The sequence below is a fragment of the Ipomoea triloba genome, chromosome 15, assembly GCF_003576645.1.
Source record: "Ipomoea triloba cultivar NCNSP0323 chromosome 15, ASM357664v1".
In the NCBI taxonomy this organism is placed as follows: domain Eukaryota; kingdom Viridiplantae; phylum Streptophyta; class Magnoliopsida; order Solanales; family Convolvulaceae; genus Ipomoea; species Ipomoea triloba.
In genome coordinates, this window is record NC_044930.1 from 2,876,458 (window position 1) to 2,899,877 (window position 23,420).

Here is a 23,420-nt window from a genome sequence, read left to right on the forward strand (position 1 = left end):
ACCATACTAGTTGGGAGTTAATATTGAAATGTTTTTAATTCAAATTGAATTAATTTTTTTTGTAAAAATGGTTCAATTGCACAAATTTTGCTTGTTTGATGGTTGAATTGCACGCTTTTTAAGTTCAATGGCTCAATTGCACAAAAGCTACAAGTTCAGTGGCCTATTTGACACTTTTTCCTTTTTAATACATTAAATTTTATTTTTTAAAAAATTGTGTTAAAAGTTTATGTCATTCTAATACCATAGTATAATTCGCCCCAACATCGCAAAAGGGCTTAAAAGAGGATAGGAGAGACACTTGATATGATGGTAATATCTGAATGCACCCTTAAACGTTCCCCCCCATAAATCAAAATATGGCAGCAAGGGTTTATTGTCATGCCTAGTTGGCTACTACACACATTGGCAAACATCATACAAGTCAAAATGTATCAGGGGGATCCTAAACTAATACGACATTGAATACAAGTACATTCCGTTGGGGGTTGCTAACCCTGTTTGGTGGTGGTCACGGTGGTAATAGGAGCGAGCAGGGTGAACTGGAAAATTCTTACACGTTCCAATCATTTCTACCATGGCAGAGAGGAAGCCGACAACTGGATAATGTTATACCATAAGAGCATCACCAAACACATCGATATGTAACATGTGTCTCAATGATCTCACCAGTATATGTAACCTTCACAACCTGGCCCTTCTCGAGTCCAAAGTAGCGGGCAATTGCATCCTTCTGTGACATCCGAGGGAGCTGGAAATTTTCAAGAACAACTACTTTAAGTTAAGATTTCAAGAATAAGTGACTTAAATAAGAGAAATGAGATCCACATAAAGCTATTATCTTGCTAAATGGCCATTAAGCATAAATCATTGACTTCAGTATATATGTAAACTCCAGCAGAAAGAAAGGCTGAAAGAATGCATAATATCATCCATTTCCTGCCTAAAGATGGAGACTGTAACACATACAGTACTCACAAAATGGTACCCTCTTTAGCCTCCAGAGAAAAAAATAAAAACAAATTAAAATGTGTTTTCCATAAGGAAGTAACTGATAGTACTTTATTCAACCAGATTGGAGATGTGCGAGTGGCATAATCGACCAGACACCACTTTTTTTTTACAAGCGTATAATCCAAGTACTTATACTATTGCATTAAGTGAGGCCAACAAAATTTTGGTGCCAACACTACAATGATACCAGTAAGGCTCCTAAGAGAAAATTACCATGTTCAAAATAAATCAAGAAAGCAATACTCTTACACTAACCTGCTTCTCTTCCAAACTGTATTTCTGTAACAATTGTTGTTTCTCTTCATCAGACAGCACTTGATGCTTTGGCTTCAAGACATGCTTTGTGATGTTGACAAGCAAGTCCTTGACCTGAAGATAATAAGCAAGAATGACCTAACAAGTCAATATGCTGCAGGAAAACAATATGTAGCCACTAACCCAAAGTACATTATAAGCTCATATTTCAATCATTAGGCATACAAAATGGATCTTCAAAAAGCATAATTAATCAGAGAACATACCTGGAAGATTTCAACTTTGCATGAAAAGAGTTCCACAGCTTTCATGGCTTGGTTGGTTAGTTGGCTTTGCACAATCAGTATAAGCCGATTCAAGGTCTCCTTGTTGACTATCTGAGTTAAAATACCTCGGATAATATTTACTTTTATCACACTTGGACCACAGAATATGGCCAGAATCTGAAATAAAGATTTAAACATTAGAAGGTTCCAAATAGTAAAGAAAGAAATACATAAGGCACCAAATGAGATAAACCTATCCCAATTCCCATCATTCTAGGAATAGACTTGGAATGAATTTCGCCCTGCTAAGCCTAAATACCCCATAAGTCACACTCAAACACAGAAACACTACCTATTGATCTTTTCAAGCATTCAAGCACATGTAATTGCTTCATCCATACCATACCATTCCGTTCAAGAAGTCAATAAACCACATTTCTTCCTTTAATTTTTGTTTCAAATTACCAGGCAATATGATAATTTTCTGTTGTTCCTGAGACCAATTGAAATGGAATTAGCAGTTTATAAGAGGATAATCCCTCCACCCACTCCAAAACCCAATTTCTATCAAGTTTAAGCCCTTCTTCGTCGATATTTCACAATTGAAATTAGAAGCATCCATAATACAATAGTCTCTTCCTTTTTTCTAAACATTTGAATGAATTAATCGAGAACCTGTGATAAGGATTGAAGAAAACAACAATTGAAGAGTAGCGAAGTAAATAGGAATCTAAATTCAGAATCGAGAGAACAGAAGAGTACCTTATTGTCAGGATCGTACTTGTGGAGAGCGGTAATCTTAAGGCGGTCAATGTCGGGTCTCTGGCCGTACTTGTCGCGGAAATCTTGGAGGGAAATATCAATCTCAGCCATGGGGACGGCATAGCCGCGGTCCCTGAGCATCTCCAGCACCGTCCTCCGAGAGAGGTAGTAGCGGTGGCTCTCGACGGTTCCGTCGTCAACGAAGCTGCTCAAGCACTGGCCCAGACTCTCCATGTCCATCGGCGACCCGTTCATGTCCATTGCTGATTTCCGAAGGTTCTGTTAGGGGTTTGGTCTGAGAGCACTAGCAGGCAGCAGCCCTCAAAATTCTGAATATCTCAACAAGAACAGACACTTCGCACCCAGTCCCGACTCCCGAGATGATGTAAGCAATCTCACTTTTTTCTTCTTTTTTTTTTCAATTTTTCTTTTCTTTTACTCGTAACATTTACGTTTTTTTTTTCTTTTCTTTTCATAAAACTTTTGACCAAAATTTTTAAATTTTATATCAAACTTTTATTTAAAAAAAAAAAAAAAACCAATTTTACTATCCAATCTAAAAAATGAACTACTTTGATCATGATAAGCAATCAATTACTTGGTATAAAATTTATTGTAAAAATTACACATTAGCATCCAATCATTATTGTGTGGAAAATACTATCAAATAATGTACATAAATAATATACTTTAATATTAAAAATGTACATTGTATTCTATTTAGAAAAAGTAAATTATTTTGTATAATGTACATTTAGTACACAAATAATATAATTTTAGTATATTATATACTTTTTCTTATGATGCACGTAGCACTATGTGGACTATGGTCCACATAATAATTTGTAATTAACATCAAGGTTATCTACCACGAGTTATACTTATTGGATTAAAAATTAATAAACATAAAGTTCTATCATATTGCGTAATTTCTTTTCTTTCTCTCTTTCTTTTTCTTTTTTTTTTTTCATATTTTGGTGGAATATGCTTAAAAAGATAATATTCATTATTCAAATAGAAGAATAGAAAGAATATAATTGAAATCATCAAATTCAAAATATTTTGACTATAATTCTTGCCGTGTGGAAATGTTATAAAATTTTGGTTAACAAATGTGGCTTATGAGTTAAATGTGGCTTATGAGTTAGATCATGTAGATGTTAATGTGTAATTTCTAAAAGAATTTTTATACCAGGAAATTGGCATGTAAATTTTTTGGTATAAAATTAGTGATTTAAAAAATGTTGGCTAAAATTATCAAAAAAAAAAAAAAAAAAACACACAACACACACACACACATATATATATATAGTTTAGTTGACACTAAAAAACACATCAAGCCAAAGCATATATTAACTAGTTGACTAATTCAAAGAAAGTTAATAGTTTTATTTTGCTGGCAGTCACATAGTATAGAGTTCATATGTATGTTAACTTAACTAGTTGACTAATCCAAAAAAGTTAATAGTTTTGTTTTGCTGATGGTTACATAGTATAGATTTCATTTGTAAACTTATTTAGTTGACTAATCCAAAGGAAGTTAATAGTTTTGTTTTGCTGGCAGTCACATAGTATAGAGTTCAATTGTTAACTTAACTAGTTGACTAATTAAAAGAAAGTTAATAGTTTTGTTTTGTTGGTAGCCACATAATATAGAGTTCACTTGTCAACTTAACTAGTTGACTAATCCAAAGAAAGTTAATAGTTTTGTTTTGCTGGCAGTCACATAGTATAGAATGCATATGTTAACTTAACTAATTGACTAATCCAAAGAAAGTTAATAGAAGAAGGTTAATAGTTTTGTTTTGCTGGCAGTCACATAGTATAGAGTTTATAGTTAATAGTTTTGCTTTGCTGGAGTCACATAGTATAGAATTCAATTGTTAACTTAACTAGATGACTAATCCAAAGAAGTGTAAATTCAATTGTTAACTTAACTAGTATAGAGTTTAGTTGTTAACTTAACTAGTTGACTAATTCAAAGAAAGGTAATAGTTTTGTTTTGGTGGCAGTCACGTAGCTTTGAATTGGGTTGTTAACATTTTAGGAATATTGGTAAGGACTTCCACCTTTCTCGGGACCAAATTCCCAAAAAAACAAATTAAAACCTCCTGAGGGATACTCTCCCTATATAATTCTTCTCTGCAATATTCAGCATAATATAAATGTGAATTGGGAGCAGTTTTGCAGGTTATTTTGCTCAATCCTATAACCTCAGTAGTTAATTGGCATCATATTCATATCAAACATAGCAATGAAAGAACCCTTAAGTCTCTGAATAGAATTATAGAATACACAGAATGTTGAACGGACTCCATCTGAAATGAACCATCAATGTGAAAATCAGACAGAAGAACTAAAGAATGCCTCATTGTACAGCTTAACTGTATCTGTGATTTGGAATCATAGGCCTACATTAGTTAAAGTTACAGCAGACAGACATGTCATCGGTATCCAACAAGAATCTATCTACCCAAGCAGGTAGATGAGCAGCAATGCAGATATAAATAGTTAGCATTTTATTCCTTGGAATTGTTCAAAGAGACGATGAACATAACCGGCCACAAGCTAGATAATATAAACAGTTGATGAGATGAGATAGACAGGTCTAGAGCACAATATACACAGATAATTTAGAATAATACATTGTTGTACCATTCTCAAGTATCCTCACAAAAAAATTGATGAAGAATGTTTGCCACCAATCAGTCAACGAGAGGTACGTTACGTTCTAAGGGTAGCAGCTGGGGCATCGAATCAGTCCGTTCTCGTTGCAATCTGGGCACCTCCTCAACTTCCCTTCATCCTCTTCAAACACTTTTCGACTCCCATAGCAATTCGGGCATGGCAGGAATCTTGCATCGCCACAACTCTCACAAGCGAGTCCATGATGCTTGACGGGGAACCCTTCCAAAAGCTTAGCCAATTCGCCTGACTCGTTAAGTTGTTTAATCTCCTCCACTCCACCAATGTACCTCCCCTTAATAAACACCTGTGGCAAACTAATCCCTTTCTCGCCCAACATGCCCTGCAACTCCTTCCTATATGATGAGTCCATGGATATATCCCTTTCATCTACACAAACTCGAAACCCTTTAAAGATCACCCGGGCATTACAACAATCTTCATAGGTCTTCCTAATTCCTCTTAAACTCGTATAGTACAGAACAATCCTCTCCTCGCCACAGCCCTTTAGCCGAACATTACTGTCAGACTCGGGCAACACCAAGCTAAATAAACTCTTGTCATTGCACACTTGAGATTTCGCTGTTTTCGGTTGTGACATATCTTTCCCCTCTCTACATCCCAACTGTTTAGCCGACAACGCTTTCCTATAGCTCAAAGCTACATTAGGATCCATCTTAGCCAGCAAGGACTCTTCAGACAAGTGCTTCCACAATGGCTTTGAATCTGAGTGCTCAACAAACTCATAGGACTTCACATCAAATTCTTCTTCAATTTCAAGAATTTTCACACTGGGCTTCTTAGGAGACTCCACTACATGAAAACCAAACTCATCATCCAGGCCTTCCATGAGCTCCCAAGTGTTGATTACTGAGTCAGTCCCACCATTTTCGGGTTTCCCCATCTGGGCATTCGGGTTCCCGCCCTCCGGACCACTGAAATTAGGGTTAGGGTTTGGGGTTCGGGGACGGTCAATCAGCACAAGAGAGCCGTACGTGGTGGAGGTGAGCGACACCAGGTGGTTGGTGTCGCCTCTCCGGAGAGGCGGGTGGTGAACGAGCGGCGTCGGCAGGGAAAGTGTCCGGGAAACCGGAGTCGACCCGGAATCGGAAAACGAATACGGCGACTGTGGGCGCGAAGAACCCGAATTCGACGGGTTCCGGTGGTGAATAAACTCATGCGAGCGCGAAGCAGAGCAGCCCATCTACGAACACAGAAACTAGAAGCAGAGGATGACGGCGAAAGATTGCAAAATATTGCAATGCCCTTCTTGTAATCCTTTAGTGGCTACAAGTGAAAATGCTGGGCCGGAGAGGAGAAAAAAAGGGAGAGTGTAGGTGAGAGGAGGCTGTCAAGAACAGTTGGAAGAAGATGATTATTGGGAAGCACAGAAAAGATGGAGTTAATGGAGTGGACCTGTGATGGCTGCCTGGTGGGAAAATGGAGTTTGAAGAAGTAATTGATGAAGACAGCAAACTAAAACTGTGCAAACTCTTGCTTGCTTTGCTTGCCCAATAAAGCTCAAATGTACTCAATTTGCTTGCATTATGTTCAATAATCAATAGCCTATGAAGCCAAATATAGAGAAAATGTTGACAATATTAGGACTCTATGTATTATAGTTCTATTGTAACTCTTATCTTGTATTTACTTGTTGTATTCTATAACTCTTCTAATTAATCTAGAATTACTGTTCTCATCTGGTATCAATAGTCTAGGTTTTTTTTCCAGTAAGTTCGTTACTGGGGTGGGGAATGGGGTACCCTCCCCATCCTTGAAATAACTCCCCATTCCCCGACCCGACCCATTCGGAGACGGGGAATACGGGTGGGGTGAGAATACGGGTTGGCCCGTGCAACCCACGGGCCAACCCGTGCAACCCACGTGCCAACCTGTACAACTCGTACCTTCATACGGGTTATACGGGATGTGTTGGAACGACGTCGTTTGGGAATAAATATATATATAATCCATCAGCTAGGGTTCGTCACTTTCTCATTTGCGCAGTCAAGTGTGATCTCCATTTCTCTTACTTCTCTCCGTCTTCTCCATTCTCCTCCATTTCTCTCAACTCCCAAGTCTCAATCTCTCAGACTCTCACTCTCTAACACCTAAGATAGTGAGTTCTCTAATTTCCTCTCTCGTCCTACTCTTTGTTTTATTTCTCTCTTGCCTAGAAGGTGGTCAGACTAGAGAGTATAAATCGAGCACTTGTACTGTTTAGTTCAAGGGACTTCTACCATCCCATCAAGCACGCTACAAGGGTAATCTCATCCATCTTCTTTTTCATAAAAATGATTTCGTTTTGTGTATCCCTTTTACAAATAAATAAATATAGATTTAAAAAAATAAAAAATAAAAAAAAAAGGTCTTGTCCTTTAGATATGGAAAAAGATGAAACAACAACATCGTCTTTCTCCAGATCTAGAAGAAGATGAAGCGAAAATGTTGTTTTCCTCTAGATCTGGAAGAAGGCGAAACGATAACATCGTCTTTCAAATTTGGAAGAAGATGAACCGGAATAGCAGTCTTCTTCTAGATCTGGAAGAAGGTGAAAAGGAAATTTAATCTTTCTCTAGATCTGGAAGAAGGTAGATGCGACAACGTCATCTTCGTCCATATCTGGAAATACGGGTGGAGGTCGGTTCGGTTTGGGTAATAGCCGAATTTTATTTCGGATATCTAAAAATTTTGAGTGATGTTTTCTACACCCGATATCCGAACTAAATTTAATTCGGTTTTGTTCGATTCGGGTGGAATTATTTCGGATTTATTTGGGGTTAGTTTGGATATACTCCCAATTTTTTTTTTCCAATTTTGAGTTATTTTTAATGATTTTATAAAGACAAAATACTAATAATTAACTAAGAGAATTTTGAAAATTAATATATTATTAATTATGAAATACATTTAAAACTAAATATATATAATTTATATTACTCCCACTGTCTCATTTTACCAGTCTTACTTTCCTTTTTAGTTTGTCCCAAAATGTTGTCCACTTTCCAAAATTGAACATCACCATCATTCTACTTTTCCCAATTTACCCTTATGACTTTTTCTTTCTTTATTGCTTTTATTTTCAAAAGTAAAAAAGTTTGGGGCATAATTAGAAAGCACATCACATTTACTTTATTTTCTTAAAAAGCGTGCAAAAAGCAAATGAGACATCCAATTCGGGACGGAGGGAATATTATATTTATAATAAAATTTTAGTTAGTTCGGTTTTGGGTCGGATATGGACAAAATTTTAACATCTGATATCCGAGCCGAATTTTTATTCGAATATATCAAATTTAAAATTAATGAATCGATAACTATTCGGGTGTTAGTTCTGATAATCCAAATTAAGTCCACCATATTTGGAAAAAGGTGATAGAAAACGTCATCTTCCTCCAAATCTAAAAAAATGGTGAAGGAAATGACGTCATTTTCTTCCAAGTCTAGAAAATGGTGAAGGTGAAAACTTTATCTTCTTCTGGATCTTCAAACAAAAGAAAAGAAGACAGATTTAAAAAATACTCACAATAATCACGGATTTAAGTGTGTACAATTATAAAAGTTTATATGTTAAAGTCACCTTTACATGTAATGTTTTTATTTTATAATTATAATCCTATTAAGTTATAAGGTTTATAAAATATATAGTTTATAACTTTATATAATAACTAAACTTTATATTAATATTTATATAAAGATATAATTAATTTTATTAATTAATAATTGTAATACATGTAATATAAATAAATTATATACTTAATGCTTGTGAATGATCTAAATAATATATGATTATATAAAAATGTTCAACAAACGACTTTAGCATAGTTAGTTTTAATAGTGTTAAATTAAGTGAAAGGTCAACAGTTCAATTTTTGTTATATTTCTAGGTTTATTCTAATAACAAACAAGATATTCAAATCTTTTTTTTTTTCTAATTTTTTTTTAAAAGAATTCTTCCCCCTTCTATCAAAGAGTTAAACAAGGTATTTGATGCAACGAATTCAAAGGTAGGAGATTCTATTACCTTCTATTCTGATTCCATTTCAGGCTATTCACTCATCAAAAAGGGTCAAATTAGGAGTCTCAGAGCTTGGAAGTTTGTAAACAACTGATTTTGTAATAGCAACCCCTTCTAAAAATTTAATCCCGCTTCGAGAAGTCGAAAAGAAGTTAAAAACGCAACGTTGGGGATTCTCAATAACATTTTGAAATATTAATACAATACCCAATTACACAACAACTTTGAGGGTGGGATGGGAATACGGGTTGGCCCGTGCAACCCACAGGCCATCCCGTGCAACCCACGTGCCATCCCGTGCAATCCACGGGCCATCTCGTGCAACCCATGCATGGGCCAACCCGTGCAACCCACGTGCCAACCCGTATAACTCGTACTATACCTCCACACGGGTTATACGGGCCGGGTTGAAAATTCTCTAACCCAGCATGTCTAACATACAGGTACGGGCCCAATCTGTCGAATTGGGCACGTTTTGACAACTCTAATATCCCAAAGATATCTATATATATAGTTATTATCACTTCTTACCGGGGTTAAGAAAATATAGAAAAGTCGTTTCTCATAAAACTCTTTGTTTTATTTTTCTCTTGCCTAGAAGGTGGTCAGACTAGAGAGTAGAGATCGAGCAATTGTTCAGTTCAAGGGGCTTCTACCACTCCATCAAAGCACGCTACAAGGGTAATCTCTTCGATCTTCTTTTGCATAAAAACAATATAACTTGTTTTATGATGATTTCGCTATGTGTATCATTTTTACAAATAATAATAATAATAATAATAATAATAAAATCGTCTTCCTTTAGATATTAAAGAAGGTGAAACAACAACATCGTCTTTCTCCAGATCAAGAAGAATATGAAGCGAAAATGTTGTTCTCCTCCAGATCTGGAAGAAGGTGAAACGATAACATCATCTTTCTCCAAATTTGGAAGAAGGTGAACCGGAATCGCTGTCTTAGCTTCTTCTAGATCTGGAAGAAGGTGAAAAGAAAACTTAATCTTTCACTAGATCTGGAAGAAGGTGGACGCGACAATGTCATCTTCGTCCATATCTGGAAGTAAAGGTGGACGTCGGTTCGATTCGGGTGATAGACGAATTTTATTTCGGATATCTAAAAATTTTGAGTGATATTTTTTACCCCCAATATCCGAACTACATTTAATTCGGTTATGTTCGGTTCGGGTGGAATTATTTCGGATTTATTTCGAGTTAGTTTGGATATACTCCCAAAAAAAAAGTTATCAATTTTAAGTTATTTTTAATGATTTTATTAAGACAAAATACTAATAATTAACTAAGAGAATTTTGAAAATTAATATATTACTATATGAAATACATTTAAAACTAAATATATAATTTATATTATTTTATTTATAATAAAATTTTGGTTAGTTCGGGTTTGGGGTCAGATATGGATAAAATTTTAACACCTGATATCTTAACCGAATTCTTATTCGAATATATCAAATTTAAAAAAATCGAATTGATAACTATTCGGGTTCACCCGAAATTTATAAGTCGGTTCAGGTTTCGGGTGTTAGTTCAGATAATCCAAATTACGTCCACCCCTATTTGGAAGAAGGTGATCGAAGACGTCACCTTCCTACAAATCTAGAGGAGGGTGAAGGAAACGACGTCATTTTCTTCCAAGTCTAGAAAAAGGCTCATCTTCTTTTGGATCTTCAAAAAAAACGGATTTAAAAAACAATCACAATAATCACTATTTTATGTATCTCTCAAGTGTCCTTCCTCTTAATCTTAGGGGTGGGCGTAATTTGAATTATCCAAACTATCACTCGAAATTCGAATTGAATTTTGTATTAACCCAGAGTCCCGAATTGATATTGGTTCAGATATTTTAATTATGGTATATCTGAATGTAAATTTGATTCGAATATCGGGTATTTAAAATTTATCCATACTCGACCCGAAACTCGAACTAACCTGAAATAGTATTATAAATATAAAAAAATATGCATTATATATTGACTATTAAATGTATTTCATAATTAATATTATATTAATTTTAAAACTCTATCACTTAATTATTAGTATTTTGTCTTGTTTTTTGTTTGATAGTATATATATATATATATATAACTATAAATACACCAATAATTAAATTATTTTAAAACTTGCCAACTATGAAGTATTATGTAGTCTGTTGGCACATTTGTTACTTTTTAATAATAATAATAATAATATATTTATATAAGAATATACTTGTGAGCATTTTGTGTTATTACCCTTTTTTGCAGATTCTGGGATTTTTATTAGAGGGAAAAAATGGATCCTGCAACAGAAGAATATGCTGCCTTTGAAGAGAAAGTAAAGAGGACTGTGCTGATTGATAACCTTTCTCCTTTGGTTACTGAGGCTGTCCTGAGAGCAGCTTTTGACCAATTTGGGGATGTCACCAATGTTCATATACTTCCCAACTACTTTGAACCCAACAACACTGCACGTGCAGCTTTGGTGCAGATGCGAACATCAGACCAGGCTGAGAAGCTGATCCATGAGGTTAGCAATTCCCCATTTATGATCATAGGGATGCCCAGGCCAGTCAGGGCACGTGCTGCACAGCCCGAGATGTTTGATGATCGTCCTGCTAGACAACCTGGAACAAGGATTGAATGGCGTTGGGTGGACCCCGATGAGCCTGAGTTTGAGGTGGCGAACAAGATGAAGGCTCTGGTGCGCCAACATGCTGCTGAGGCTGACTGTTTAATCAAGGTATATATATACCTGTACTGTCAAAGTGGACCGAAGCCGGCAAGCCGGCTCGCACCTGCCCCACAGTGGGCATGTTAGGGCTACAAAAATGTGGCCCGTGAAGAAGTGGGCCAGACCCTTTATATATATATAATTTATAAAAAAAAAAAGCTCGCCGACTAGCCCTTAGGGCCCACCAACCTGCATGAGGCGGGCTAGGGTTACATGAACCCTAGCCCGCGATTTTGGCGGACTGGCTCGTAAAAGTCCGTCAGAGATTAGGCTTGTCGTGGAGCGGATCAGTTTGCTTCGAGAGTACTAATTATACAATACATACCTACTTTTCATTGGCCATTGATGCTAATATAATGCGGGAATTTTGATTAACTCATAACTTTGTTATTTCCCTTTATAGCATCAACGGGAGGAGGAAGAAAAACTTGCCAAGAAGCAGGAAGCAACCTTGAAGGAAAACTACAAGAAGTTTAAGATGTTAGAAAGCTCTAGTAGTAATGCTCCTAATGCAGATGCTAATAGGTTAGCTCAACATTATGGGTTGCGTCGTTCCAGAGATTCTAAGAAATAGTATATCTCTTTTATTAAGTGATTCGTGAATCAGACAACTTACTTATTTGTTTTGGTGTATGTTTCTATAATTGAAAGTATAGAGTGATCTTTTGACCTAACCCTCTTTTTTAATTGTAATATTTTGTGTTCAGATCTTAATTAATCAATTTATTTGTTTTTTATTTTTATTTCAGAATCTTGTATGCGCACTGGCATTTACCTTTGTCGTTCTGATCTCCTTGACTATTCAATAGGTGTTATAACATAAGGTGGTTCTACTACTATTTTAGTTGGAACTTCAGTAGCAACATGTTCTTCGTCAAGAACATAAACAACTTGTCATAGACTTGATTGTATATTTAGTTGCTTGCCCATAACCAAAAGCTTTGGCATAACACATAAACCACTGCTAGGAAGATTATATTTGTGAGAGATATGAATTGGAGTCCACTTGAAGGAATATAATGCAGGGATTCCTCCTTTAATCTCATTTTACTTTATGTTATAAATATTATTGATTCACTCTCTCATATGTACATCTCTTTTGTTAAAAACGGTCCACTTACTTATTTAGGAGTACGTTACTATAGTATATAGCATAAAGTACTTGAGTGGCCTCCATATCTAAAAGATGGCAAAGGAGACAACGTTGATTCCTCTTTTTCCTATTTTGAAAAAAATGCATTGCCTCCTCCATCCTATCTCTACATGTATTGTCTTCCTCTATATTAGGAAGAAGTTGAATGTGACAATATTAGCCTTTTATATATGTAATTGAATTTTAAATTTTAAATAAATAATAATAATAATAATAAAGGTGGTAAATTGTGTGTGTACACGTGCCAGTTACGTGCAATAAATTGACAAGTAACTACTAACTTTTTAAAAGTATTTTTATATTTATAAGTAACGCTATATAATACTCATTACATTTTATCTGTCATACTCACTATTTATTGGTCAAATTAACTCTTTCTTCTTTGTTTATTTTCTTTAGTATTTTTTAAATTTGATTTTTTGTGTTTAATAATAATTTTAGTATAGTTTCTAAATTTTGTATACTAATACTAAACTTAATATTCTAAAAACTGAATGAAAAATAACTTCAGTCAAGTCTTATTAACTGAATCAGAAATATAAAATGGAGTTTATTTACTATTTAGGAATGCATTTTATAGGAAAAAAACAAATAAAATTGTTGAAATGAAAAGACCCGAAAGAAAATTATAAGATGCAAGTCAGTAACCAAGGGAATACTCACCGAGTCACGTGAAGCGGAAGGGAGAGAGAAGAGCAGTGAAGAACGAAAGAGAATTTTCTGAAGGTAAAATGTCTCAACTCCATCTTTGTTCTTGTGATTATGGGCTTTTTTTTTTCTCTTCTTATCTCTACGCCTAAATATGCATACAAGTTTACTTGTTTTTCATGATCACGTCGTTATTAGGTTCGCATTGCGATTTTTCTCACAGCCCATTTGATAATCCTACATATTATGTGTGACTTTCACTGGATTCTCACCATGCACTAACTCTCTAAAGTTTGTGACTTTGTGTAAAGATAATAGAATGGAGTGGTGGGTTGCTTGCCAAGAATGGGTTCAATCATATAGGGTTTAGTAGTCTTGAATATGAGAAATAAGTTGGCCTTCTTGAGATTATTGGTGTTGATTTCTCAGGGTGGGTTTCTTGAAATTTTTGTTTTCTCTTTTAAACTGTGAGAATGGGTCTACTAGAAGGAGTTTGTGGGTGTGGGTTGGGGTGGGGTTTACATTCTTCTTGCAAAGTGGACTTCTTTTTGTGTCACTGTCATATGATTAACTGATCACTTTCATCATTCATCCATTTGTATATTTGTTAACCCAATATTTCTTGGTATTTTAGCCCTGGAATTCTTGATTGTGAGATTATGCAAAAGAAGAAAGAAAAGAAATTAATGATTTTTGTGTAATTTGAACATAACCCAATGCAGGGTTAATTGAGTATTTTGGCAATACAAAATGTGCCATGTGAGTCTGTTAGTCAATGGAGGGTTCTACATTTTCTATTTGGTTGCCCATAAAGCAAGATATTGTAGTGGAAGTTTCTATTTGTTCTTCCCTTGTATACAAAAACATAAGTCTCTATTTTGAACATTTCCAAGAAAATAAGCTGGTGATCATGGGGTTGTTCTGTTTCATATCAGGGGAAGAGAGAATGGGGAGCTATTAGTGTATTTGTATGATTGTATTAGTGTTTATTTTGGAAACCTTTTGAAAACAGTCCTGTGCTTGAAGGTTGTTCTCTGTAATCATTGTGTGAAGCTGAGATCCCAAAATCATTGCGAACATTCTGTCTTATTTATTACCCTCTCTGCAGATTCTGGGATTTTTGTTCAGGGGAAAATGGAACCTACAAATGATAACCCAAAAATGGATCCTGCAATAGAGGAGTATGCTGCCTTTGAAGAGAAAGTGAAGCGCACTGTGTTCATCGATAACCTTTCTCCTTTGGCGACTGAATCTGTCCTGAAAGCTGCTTTTAACCAATTCGGGGATGTCACGAGCGTTTATCTGTTTCCCAACTACATCGAGCCCAACAATACTGCATGTGCAGCTTTGGTGGAGATGCGGACCCCAAATCAGGCTGAAAACATAATCTATGAGGTGAGCAATTCCCCGTTTATGATCTCAGGGATGCCAAGGCCAGTCAGGGCGCGTGCTGCAGAGACTGAGATGTTTGATGATCGTCCTCGCAAACCTGGTAGAAAGATAGAATTGCGTTGGGTGGCCCCTAATGACCCCGAGTTTGAGGTGGCAAAGAAGATGACGGCTCTAGTCCGCAAACATGCTGCTGAGGCTGACTTTTTAATGAAGGTATAGTATACACACATACACACATGTTGATTCACTATCACTTGCGCATATATTCATAACTTCATTTCTGTGAATAGCATCAACTGGAAGAGGAAGAAAAACTCGCGAAGAAGCAGGACTTGGCCTTGCAGGCACACCACAAGAAGTATAAGCTGTTAGAAAGCGTGAGTGGTAGTGGTCCTAATGGAAGTGCTAATCAGTTGGCTCAACATTATGGCATGCCTTTCGGAGACTCTAAGAAGTTTCACTGAATTGCAATACTTTTCTAACTCATTGGAGAGCAGATTTGATGAAGCTAAAGAGTATATTGTGTCATAGAGTGTTAAGCAATTCTGCTGCCCTGTTTTGTGCCCTTTTTTGGTGTAGCTGAGGTGCAGTACTGGTGTACCTTAAGAGCTGAATACTATTGTCATCTATGGAATTGCTAACTGTGGACAAATGGTTATAAATCATCTAATGCCTATATTGAACTCTCTCTGATTTGTAGTTAAAAGATTCTTCCATTCCTTGGTATTCTAAAGATTTGTTTAAAAAAATAATAAAAAATTACAACTCTTCAAAATTACCAAAAAAGTGAATTAAATTAGGTGAACAATATGTTGCACGAAAACTCTATGATAATATTTATTTATTACTCCGTATTTAAGTAGGAATGCTCTAAATGCTTAAAAATTAATTATTTAATATTTATGTAATTCATAATCATAGTATTTTCTTTTATATAATTGTCCATCTCTTGATAATATTAAAGAAAACACATTATTTTTTTATTCTAGTATTTTTATAGTTTAAAAGTTAGAGAGTATATTATAACGTAAAACAAGATGAACATTGATTTTATATAATTGATTATATAAAATCTATGGAAAATTCAAGTCAGGGTAAGAGCAATTAGGAAATAATGATTATCAACTTATCAAGTATTAATTCCTTTTTATAAGCTTACAAAAACTGAAATTCAGAAAATACACAAGCATGTGTCATAAGCGACATTTCTCCAGTGGAGAAACTAACACTAGAGTGGGGATTGTATCAATTTACAAACATAATTTTTTCATCATTGACTCCCTGTCATTCTGCCGTACAACGAAAAGGAAATCACCAATCACGTGCCTTAATCTACCTGCATAATCACAAAGCAAAATTTGAACATAACCCATACAAGAATAGGTTGAGTTGTGGACAAGTATGTGACTCTCAAGTCTCAACTACTAGTGTAGAATTAGGAAAGGTAGACTGATAGTTGATCAGTACCTTCTACTGGACCGGGTAGTTCTTCTAGTGGAAGTGCGAGTATCATCGCCTTGGTCAACTTTGTTGGTTTTCTTGGTTCTTGATCTAGTGGCAGCTGCAAATGGTGACATGGGAATGAAAATTGAATCCATAATGGTATCAAGACATAGAAGAAAAAGACAGAAGAAGAGCAGGGTACTACCTCTTGTTGGATGAACAAGAGATGATTGAACTTCATCCTCATCCAATTCTGGATCTGTCACCTCGCTGGAAGCATGAGAATGTGTTTTTGACTCAGGAAATCTTGTCTTCGAATGTGTGATTTCGGTTGTTCCTTCAGTTGACATATCAGTGAGTTCACCCTCTGTTCCACCTTCATAAAATTAAGCTAATACAGTCACCACAACTGCTTATATAAACATTTCTGCAAATCTAATTGCTTCAAAGACTTTAAATTCTGAGTTTTTTTTTTTTTGGAAACAAATTCTTAGTATTATGTACTGGGTATTTATACTTTTACCTTCAGTAACTTCAGATTCACTGCTTTCCTCTACCTCTTTCTTGCTCACCATAAGGCTTGCCATTTTTTGTTGATGATTTTGAGCATTCTTTGCAGTAACTTCCTGCTCTTTCTGTTCTATGTGGAATTTATTGATCTTTTCTTCAAACTCTTCAATGCATGACTTGAGTTCTGGCTTAGAAAACTTCTTCCCCTGATTGAAGAAGAATTATTCAAACAGGAAGATCAGAAATACTATGTTGAAGTAAATCTCCAGAAAAAAAAATGTGGTGATGCCAAGCAATAAAAAGTACCTTGCTTATAATATTTCGGAAATGATCCATCACAGTGTCCTGAGATAAGGCATGTTCATATGTCTTAAATGCCTCTATCAGCTTTCTTATGCTCTTCTCGTTGAACGTTAACTGAGAGAGGCAATATGAAATATATTCCCATTGCCTAACATCTGTAGCAAGAAAAGCGATAAATAATGTTATCCTGTTGAAACAGTATAGTGAAAATTGATTCTGAAACAATAATCATAAGCAACTAAAAAACGTCATACCTGTAACTCCACTAAATCTATTGCAAAGCTTCTCAACAAGTGCTTCCATCTGTTTGTCCTAAAAATTCAAAATATACAAGTCAATGGATTGAAAAACACAGCTTGCCACCATATCAAGTCAACCAATGATACCTTCTTTATTGAACCAATTAAAAACTGCATTATGTTGTAAAACGATTCTTGCTTCAGGTTCTGTGTAGATAACTTGCCCAGGATATCTGGAAGTAGGTTATAAATTGGATTGCTCCCTGAAACAGAAACCAAATGGGTTGCTTCTACATGACCTGTGCTCACTTATAGATTTAAAATGCCAAAGAAATTCATCAACAAAGAACATGTGGATATGAAATATTACCCTTTTTTGACAACTCATTGAAGAACAGTTTTGCCAGGCTTGATATTCGTTCATCTTCATCTTCTAAACAGATTGTCATTTCATTTATATAACCTTTTACCTGCACGCAATAGATAAAATAAAAATGCTAACATAAGCTGCAAAAGGATTAAAGACATGGGCACATGGCACATTGTATGGTAACTGTAAGTTAGCCCCCCTAACCTTCATCATGTCATTTAAAATGAGGTGAGACAGAACCAATACAGCATTCTTCCTGACAGAAACTGATGGATCTCTTAGACGTGCATACATGTGCTCAGTCCATGGCTCTAATAAGTTAGGAAAACGAACTGCCAAATCTCCAAGGGCAACTGTGCAATTTGATCGAACAATCTCTGATGGGGCATTCTCCACAACAGTGAAGAGAAGTTGGAGATTTGCATCACTGTATAGAATCATGAATTCAGACTATTTTGCTATAACCACCAAGATAAAAGCATAGAGACAGAGAGCCAACTAACCAGAAGTCAGCATCAATTATCATAAATCGACATAATGATAGCATTCCGGATGCTTGTAGTTCAGGATACTGAAAGATTGAGAAGCCAAATCAGTATATGTAAAAGATTTTGTATCCAAAAACTATTAAAACATGAATAAACCATCAGTCCATAAGACATTCTTCAAATAGAGTATAGACATTGAACTTTAGACTTTTGGATGCAATAACTATGCTTATACAAATTAAGTCCATTTTATTACTGATTTTTTGCATAGTATCTCAAAGATTTGCAAACTCATGCAAAAACAATGCAATTACCTTTTGCATCAAAGCATAGTTCCTACATAATTTTGAAAGAAAAGGTGCACAATGCCCAATCAAGTTTTTCCCAGCAGAGCCACCAGAAACAATTTCTTTTTCTGCTTTATCAGAGAGTGAATCCAGTAAAGCATCTTCAGAAGCTGCCACACCTAGCTCAGCATTGATACCTTTATCCTACAATTTGTCAGTAGAAAAAATTCAGTATAACAAATTATCTAAATTCAAACAAACTGTGCAGTTCCTCACAAAATAGTTACTCCACATAGTGCAAGTGTGAAATGCTGATCACCTTCTGAGCATCAGGAGTGGTATTATTAGCATCAGCATTCTGTTCAGAAACAATTCTCTCTCTCTTTGCTTTCTCTTTCTGAATCTTCCGAACTCGTGATTCAATGTAAACCAATTGGTTCATAGCTACATGGCTTACAATAAATAGATATCTACTAAGTTTTGTAACATTAACTGAGGCAAGCATATTAGTGCTTCCATTCTCTATATCATTTTGTATCTCATCTCCCCCACAACAATCAAATACAGAACTAAGAGATCTTCTCACCAGGTTAACAGCTACATTTTCAGGAGAGGGGTGAATAGTATATATAGTAGCTATTGCTTTATCAGCAGTTGCATACCATATACTTTCAGAAAGCCAATTTCCTGTAACTAAACTTTCTAAAATACTAAATACTCGACTTCCATTAGCAGACAACAATTTTTTCCTATCTTCTTCAGACAGCCTTTGCAATGCAGTGCATGCTGTCCTTGCAAGTAAGGGTTCAACCTTTGCCCAGCGACCAAACCCAATGTCAATAATATCTGGAAGGTGAGAGCTAAAAACCATAGTTGACCTTTTTGCTGCCATGCACAAGACAGATAATGCACCGCGACTCTGTTCGGCTGTTGTTCCACTGAAATTGAAACAAAAGAAATCCCACAGTGCTGATAACTGCAAGACAGATAAAATATTTCAAAGTCTTTCCTCAAAGATTTCAGCAAAAGAGGAAAATCAGAGATGTCTATCCAAATTGCTACAAGAATTAGTTACAGATGTGTTCAGGGAGGTATAAGTTATGCAGATCGATCAATTCTTTACAGAAATCCTTCAACATATAGGAGATATTTAATTATTTTACAACAATCATATTCAATGCAGTATCTTCAAAAATCTTTCAGAATTCAGACAGACATACTTGAACAAGGATTATCATATTTCTAGGCATCATTTACTTTCTTCATCAGGGTCAACAACTACAAGTCTACAACCAACTACTTTTTCAATTGTTCAGGAAAAATGAAAATACCCTATATCTGCATAAGGAGCCTATTAGAAATAGTTTATATAGTTGTTACTACGATAAAATATTTGTTTTTGTTTTTTGTTACATCAAAATAATAAATAAATAAATAAATGTCAAATATATAATTCAAGCATACCATAATAGAAGTTATATCGCCTTTGGATACCAAGGCTCCAATTATGAGCTCAAGGGCTGCAAGATCTCCAATGTTTGAATCTACAGCAAGACTCAGGAGGTTCTTTGCAGTTTCTATGGGATTCTTCTGTATGTAAATCGTTATGAAAGCATTCTCAACAGCTTCATAAATTGCTTTGTCCTGTGAAAATACCTGCACAATGCCATATTTGGCCCAGAATTTGGTCAGAAGAGCATTAAGGTTAGGCAGGGAGGCCTAATCCCTCTGGGTAGCACTAAACCCTTATTAGAGGGGACCACTCCCAATGGATATTCAGAGGGGACCCCTCCAGGCTGAGATTCGGAGTCCACCCTAATTGCAATAAAAACAAGAAAGATCTTCACTCTAATGATGCTAATCAGCAATTACCAGTGGCAACATCTTGCGTAGGCATGCTTCTGAGCCATCAATCTTAAACTGCCTGCACCTCATTAACAAAAGAATTGTGTTCTCCACATCTGTGGCAGAAGATGAAGCCATTAATTGGACAAGAGTTTGCATTGTAGCAGAAATACACTTGGAAAATTTAAGCCCTGCTTCTAATGATGCAACCAAAGTCCTTGTTTGCTCCAAGTTGCCAACATCTGGCACAGAAATATCCTCCTGCGGGATAGGATCTTGCATCTGAGACAAGCAACTATCAGTTAAGCTATCGTTCAGTTCCTTGGACATCCTTTCAGCACCTTCCTCATGTATCTCACCATCCCCATTGCATTCCTCATTGTCAGAAGGTAACCCATTTAAAACAGTATCTGATTGAGCCATCGGTCCAAGCTCATTCAATTTCTTATTATATTGTTCTAAAGTGGCTTCGAAAGAGGATGTTCGAAGTTGTGGACCAAAAGGGTTATGCTGCAGCATTATGATAAGCAAATTAAGTGCAGATTTGCGGACAATTGCACTCTTATCCTCTAACCTTCCAGCAGCTAGAGCTGCGACCTCATTCCACATACCAATTGAAACAGAATGTTCTTCGCATAGTTCAGCCCAAACTTGAAGAACCCGACTCCTAGTATAGGCCGAGACATCCCTACAACGTTCCAACAAGATCTCCAGCATTGCCTGTTTTGTTCGAAGACGAATAGATTTTGAACTCACTTCACCTTCAGCATCATTAAAAGCCTTAGCAACCAATTTCCCCAACACACCAACAAGAGCATTTCTTATCTTATATGACTCCCCACCGAAGTGTGGGATTAACAAGCCCACATTAGTTGAAACTAACTTAGGCAATTGATCAGCTAGCTCTACAAGAAACCTTCCTATATTTTCAGCCCCAACAGTATCTTTCACATAATCTTTTGGGTTTGTCCTTCCAATCTCTCTAATAAGAGAAATGGCAAGGCTTCCATCTCCATACTTCTTTTCAGCCCCAGCAACAGCATCAGCCAAGTGAGAAACAGTATAGTCATATTTGTGAATTAAATGGAGAATTGAAGCACATGCCTGTGCTGCAAAATGGAACTTAGTTGCACATGTTGCAATTATCCTGCTCAAGGCACCTTTTGTGTCTGAATCCTTTAACAGTGTAGCCTTCTCATACATGGAGAAAGTATTCCTGCAGAGATTCACATAACCATTTTATCACTGTCTACCTATACACAGCTACAGCAAATTACCTTTTTAAAGAAAAAAAGATTCTATGACTTACTTCAATATGAAAGACAAGTAATTTTCATCAGGGTCTGAAGATCCAAAGAGCAATGAGAGGTTGATCTCTAATGAATTAGCAATCAAAATCAGTATCCTTGCTCTTTGGGGCTCCCAATTCCATGAGCTTGCGAGTTGCTTCTTCCGACCACTAGCCATCACCTAAAATCATCATCCACCATATCCACCAATCACTTAAAATTCCAACTTCTATTACAGGAGAAAAGAAAAACACTAGTACATGCAAACATCAGTGCCAACGACCACCCATGCCATGGTACGATCAAAATACAGATACAGCATTAAGAATAAAAATTGGAATGACGCATCTTCCTTGAATTTTTAATTGCAAAACTAGACATTGATGTATGAATCAATTACTGACAGCAAACAATGACCAGTTCATCAGCAAAGAAAACTAAGGAAATTCCTCAAATTTTCAAACTGTGCAGTGTGCATACTAATATAGAGGCGCAAATAAATAAATAAATGCTGGGGGCACGAAATTTACTTTTGTATTGTTGTTTGAACTTGTACTAAACTCCTCAATGAGCACAATATGAATGAGGAAGAAAGTGTAAATCTTGAAAGCATTCCGATGTGAGGCCAAGCGATCACTAACTGAACTATCACAGCCATCGCTTTCCTCACTATCATCATCACTGCGATTATCATCTCGGTTCTGAGAAGCCCTTGAAAACAATTCCACATTCGGGAGCAAAACACTGAGGTTAGACCTAAGAGACTCCACCAAATTGAGCTTACACGGGGGAGGCAAACTTGCGAAAGCCTTCACGAGCGAGTACACGCGGTCAAACACATCCTGCTCTTCGATGCAGAATAGCTCTTTATCCGTTAGGTCAAAGGAAACACCTATTCGAATGCAGAGAAAATGGAGGGAAATTTGAACGCAATTAGGAGCTGATGAGTATCTGGAGGAAAGGAGAGGGCCGGAACTGACCTTTCACGAACTCTTCCAGTTCAGAAGGGCGAAGAGACGGCACCGAGGTGGGATTTTGGACAGTGAGACGGCCGCCGTCGGCGTCTTCCTCCTCCAGAGATTGGAGATTTGGAGGGAAAATGAAAGGTGGAGCCATTCCCGAGAGAGAGAAGCAGAGTGAATTCTAGAGAGAGAAACAGAATCGGTTTCTCCGGCACCGGCGCTGAAATTCAAAGCTTTTTGGGTGAATGGAGATGGAGAATCAGCATCTTCTGAAAGAGAGTTTGAAATGAAAAAGAAGAAAACCAAGAGCGGGAAACCGGGTATTGGGCCCGAGTCTAGTGGGCTTGGAACAAGCATCGGATTTTGCCCATATAGTTTAGCCCAGCCCTATCAGTGGTCTTGGGAATGTATGGTGGCCCATTTGATGTCTCTAGGCAAATATATAATTTATATACTGAATATTCACAATTTACATATTAAATGTTCGCAATTCAAATTGTGAAGGGTTCATGATATAACTATGTCTCTGCTTAATTTTCTCTCTTACTCTCTTAGACTGCAAATTATATCGTGAACCCTAGTTCAAAACGATATCACTTTATGTTATGTTGTTAATGGCGACAATCAATGCATTATGTTTAATAACATTTATTTTGTATTATTCTCATAATATTTGTTCCATATGTTCATAAACATGAGTCAACATAATGTAAGTGGGATGTCAGGAGCCAACTAGGAACCCTTCAAATTGGACAAATAAATTGA

General features: G+C 36.2%; 5 protein-coding genes across 5 annotated transcripts; 2 read left to right on the forward strand and 3 right to left on the reverse strand.

Moving 5' to 3' along the window:
- Positions 1–307: 307 nt before the first annotated feature.
- On the reverse strand, positions 308–2,663 carry LOC116006222 (DNA-directed RNA polymerase V subunit 5A). Its single transcript, XM_031246519.1, has 4 exons — positions 2,298–2,663; positions 1,536–1,712; positions 1,270–1,383; positions 308–751 (listed from the first exon to the last, which is right to left on the reverse strand). Exons 1-4 carry the CDS (start codon positions 2,556–2,558, stop codon positions 626–628), a joined length of 678 nt encoding a protein of 225 aa, XP_031102379.1. The 5' UTR covers positions 2,559–2,663; the 3' UTR covers positions 308–625.
- Positions 2,664–4,634: 1,971 nt separating this feature from the next.
- On the reverse strand, positions 4,635–6,492 carry LOC116006227 (uncharacterized protein At3g28850). Its single transcript, XM_031246523.1, has one exon. The coding sequence runs from the start codon at positions 6,184–6,186 to the stop codon at positions 5,029–5,031; it is 1,158 nt and encodes a 385-aa protein (XP_031102383.1). The 5' UTR covers positions 6,187–6,492; the 3' UTR covers positions 4,635–5,028.
- Positions 6,493–7,009: 517 nt separating this feature from the next.
- Positions 7,010–12,300, forward strand: LOC116006811 (paraspeckle component 1-like). The gene is made up of 4 exons (XM_031247308.1): positions 7,010–7,246; positions 9,599–9,681; positions 11,261–11,735; positions 12,130–12,300. The coding sequence occupies exons 3-4, from the start codon at positions 11,289–11,291 to the stop codon at positions 12,298–12,300; spliced, it is 618 nt and encodes a 205-aa protein (XP_031103168.1). The 5' UTR covers positions 7,010–7,246; positions 9,599–9,681; positions 11,261–11,288.
- Positions 12,301–13,514: 1,214 nt separating this feature from the next.
- On the forward strand, positions 13,515–15,474 carry LOC116005506 (paraspeckle component 1-like). Its single transcript, XM_031245713.1, has 3 exons — positions 13,515–13,605; positions 14,636–15,132; positions 15,210–15,474. The coding sequence occupies exons 2-3, from the start codon at positions 14,662–14,664 to the stop codon at positions 15,381–15,383; spliced, it is 645 nt and encodes a 214-aa protein (XP_031101573.1). The 5' UTR covers positions 13,515–13,605; positions 14,636–14,661; the 3' UTR covers positions 15,384–15,474.
- A 540-nt stretch (positions 15,475–16,014) lies between these two features.
- LOC116006085 (condensin complex subunit 1) lies at positions 16,015–23,028 on the reverse strand. Its single transcript, XM_031246352.1, has 17 exons — positions 22,674–23,028; positions 22,224–22,585; positions 21,714–21,874; positions 20,432–21,620; positions 20,024–20,215; positions 18,879–19,535; positions 18,587–18,763; positions 18,288–18,355; positions 17,989–18,211; positions 17,785–17,884; positions 17,562–17,677; positions 17,430–17,487; positions 17,179–17,330; positions 16,886–17,078; positions 16,568–16,738; positions 16,387–16,480; positions 16,015–16,255 (listed from the first exon to the last, which is right to left on the reverse strand). The coding sequence occupies exons 1-17, from the start codon at positions 22,807–22,809 to the stop codon at positions 16,252–16,254; spliced, it is 4,053 nt and encodes a 1,350-aa protein (XP_031102212.1). The 5' UTR covers positions 22,810–23,028; the 3' UTR covers positions 16,015–16,251.
- Positions 23,029–23,420: the final 392 nt, after the last annotated feature.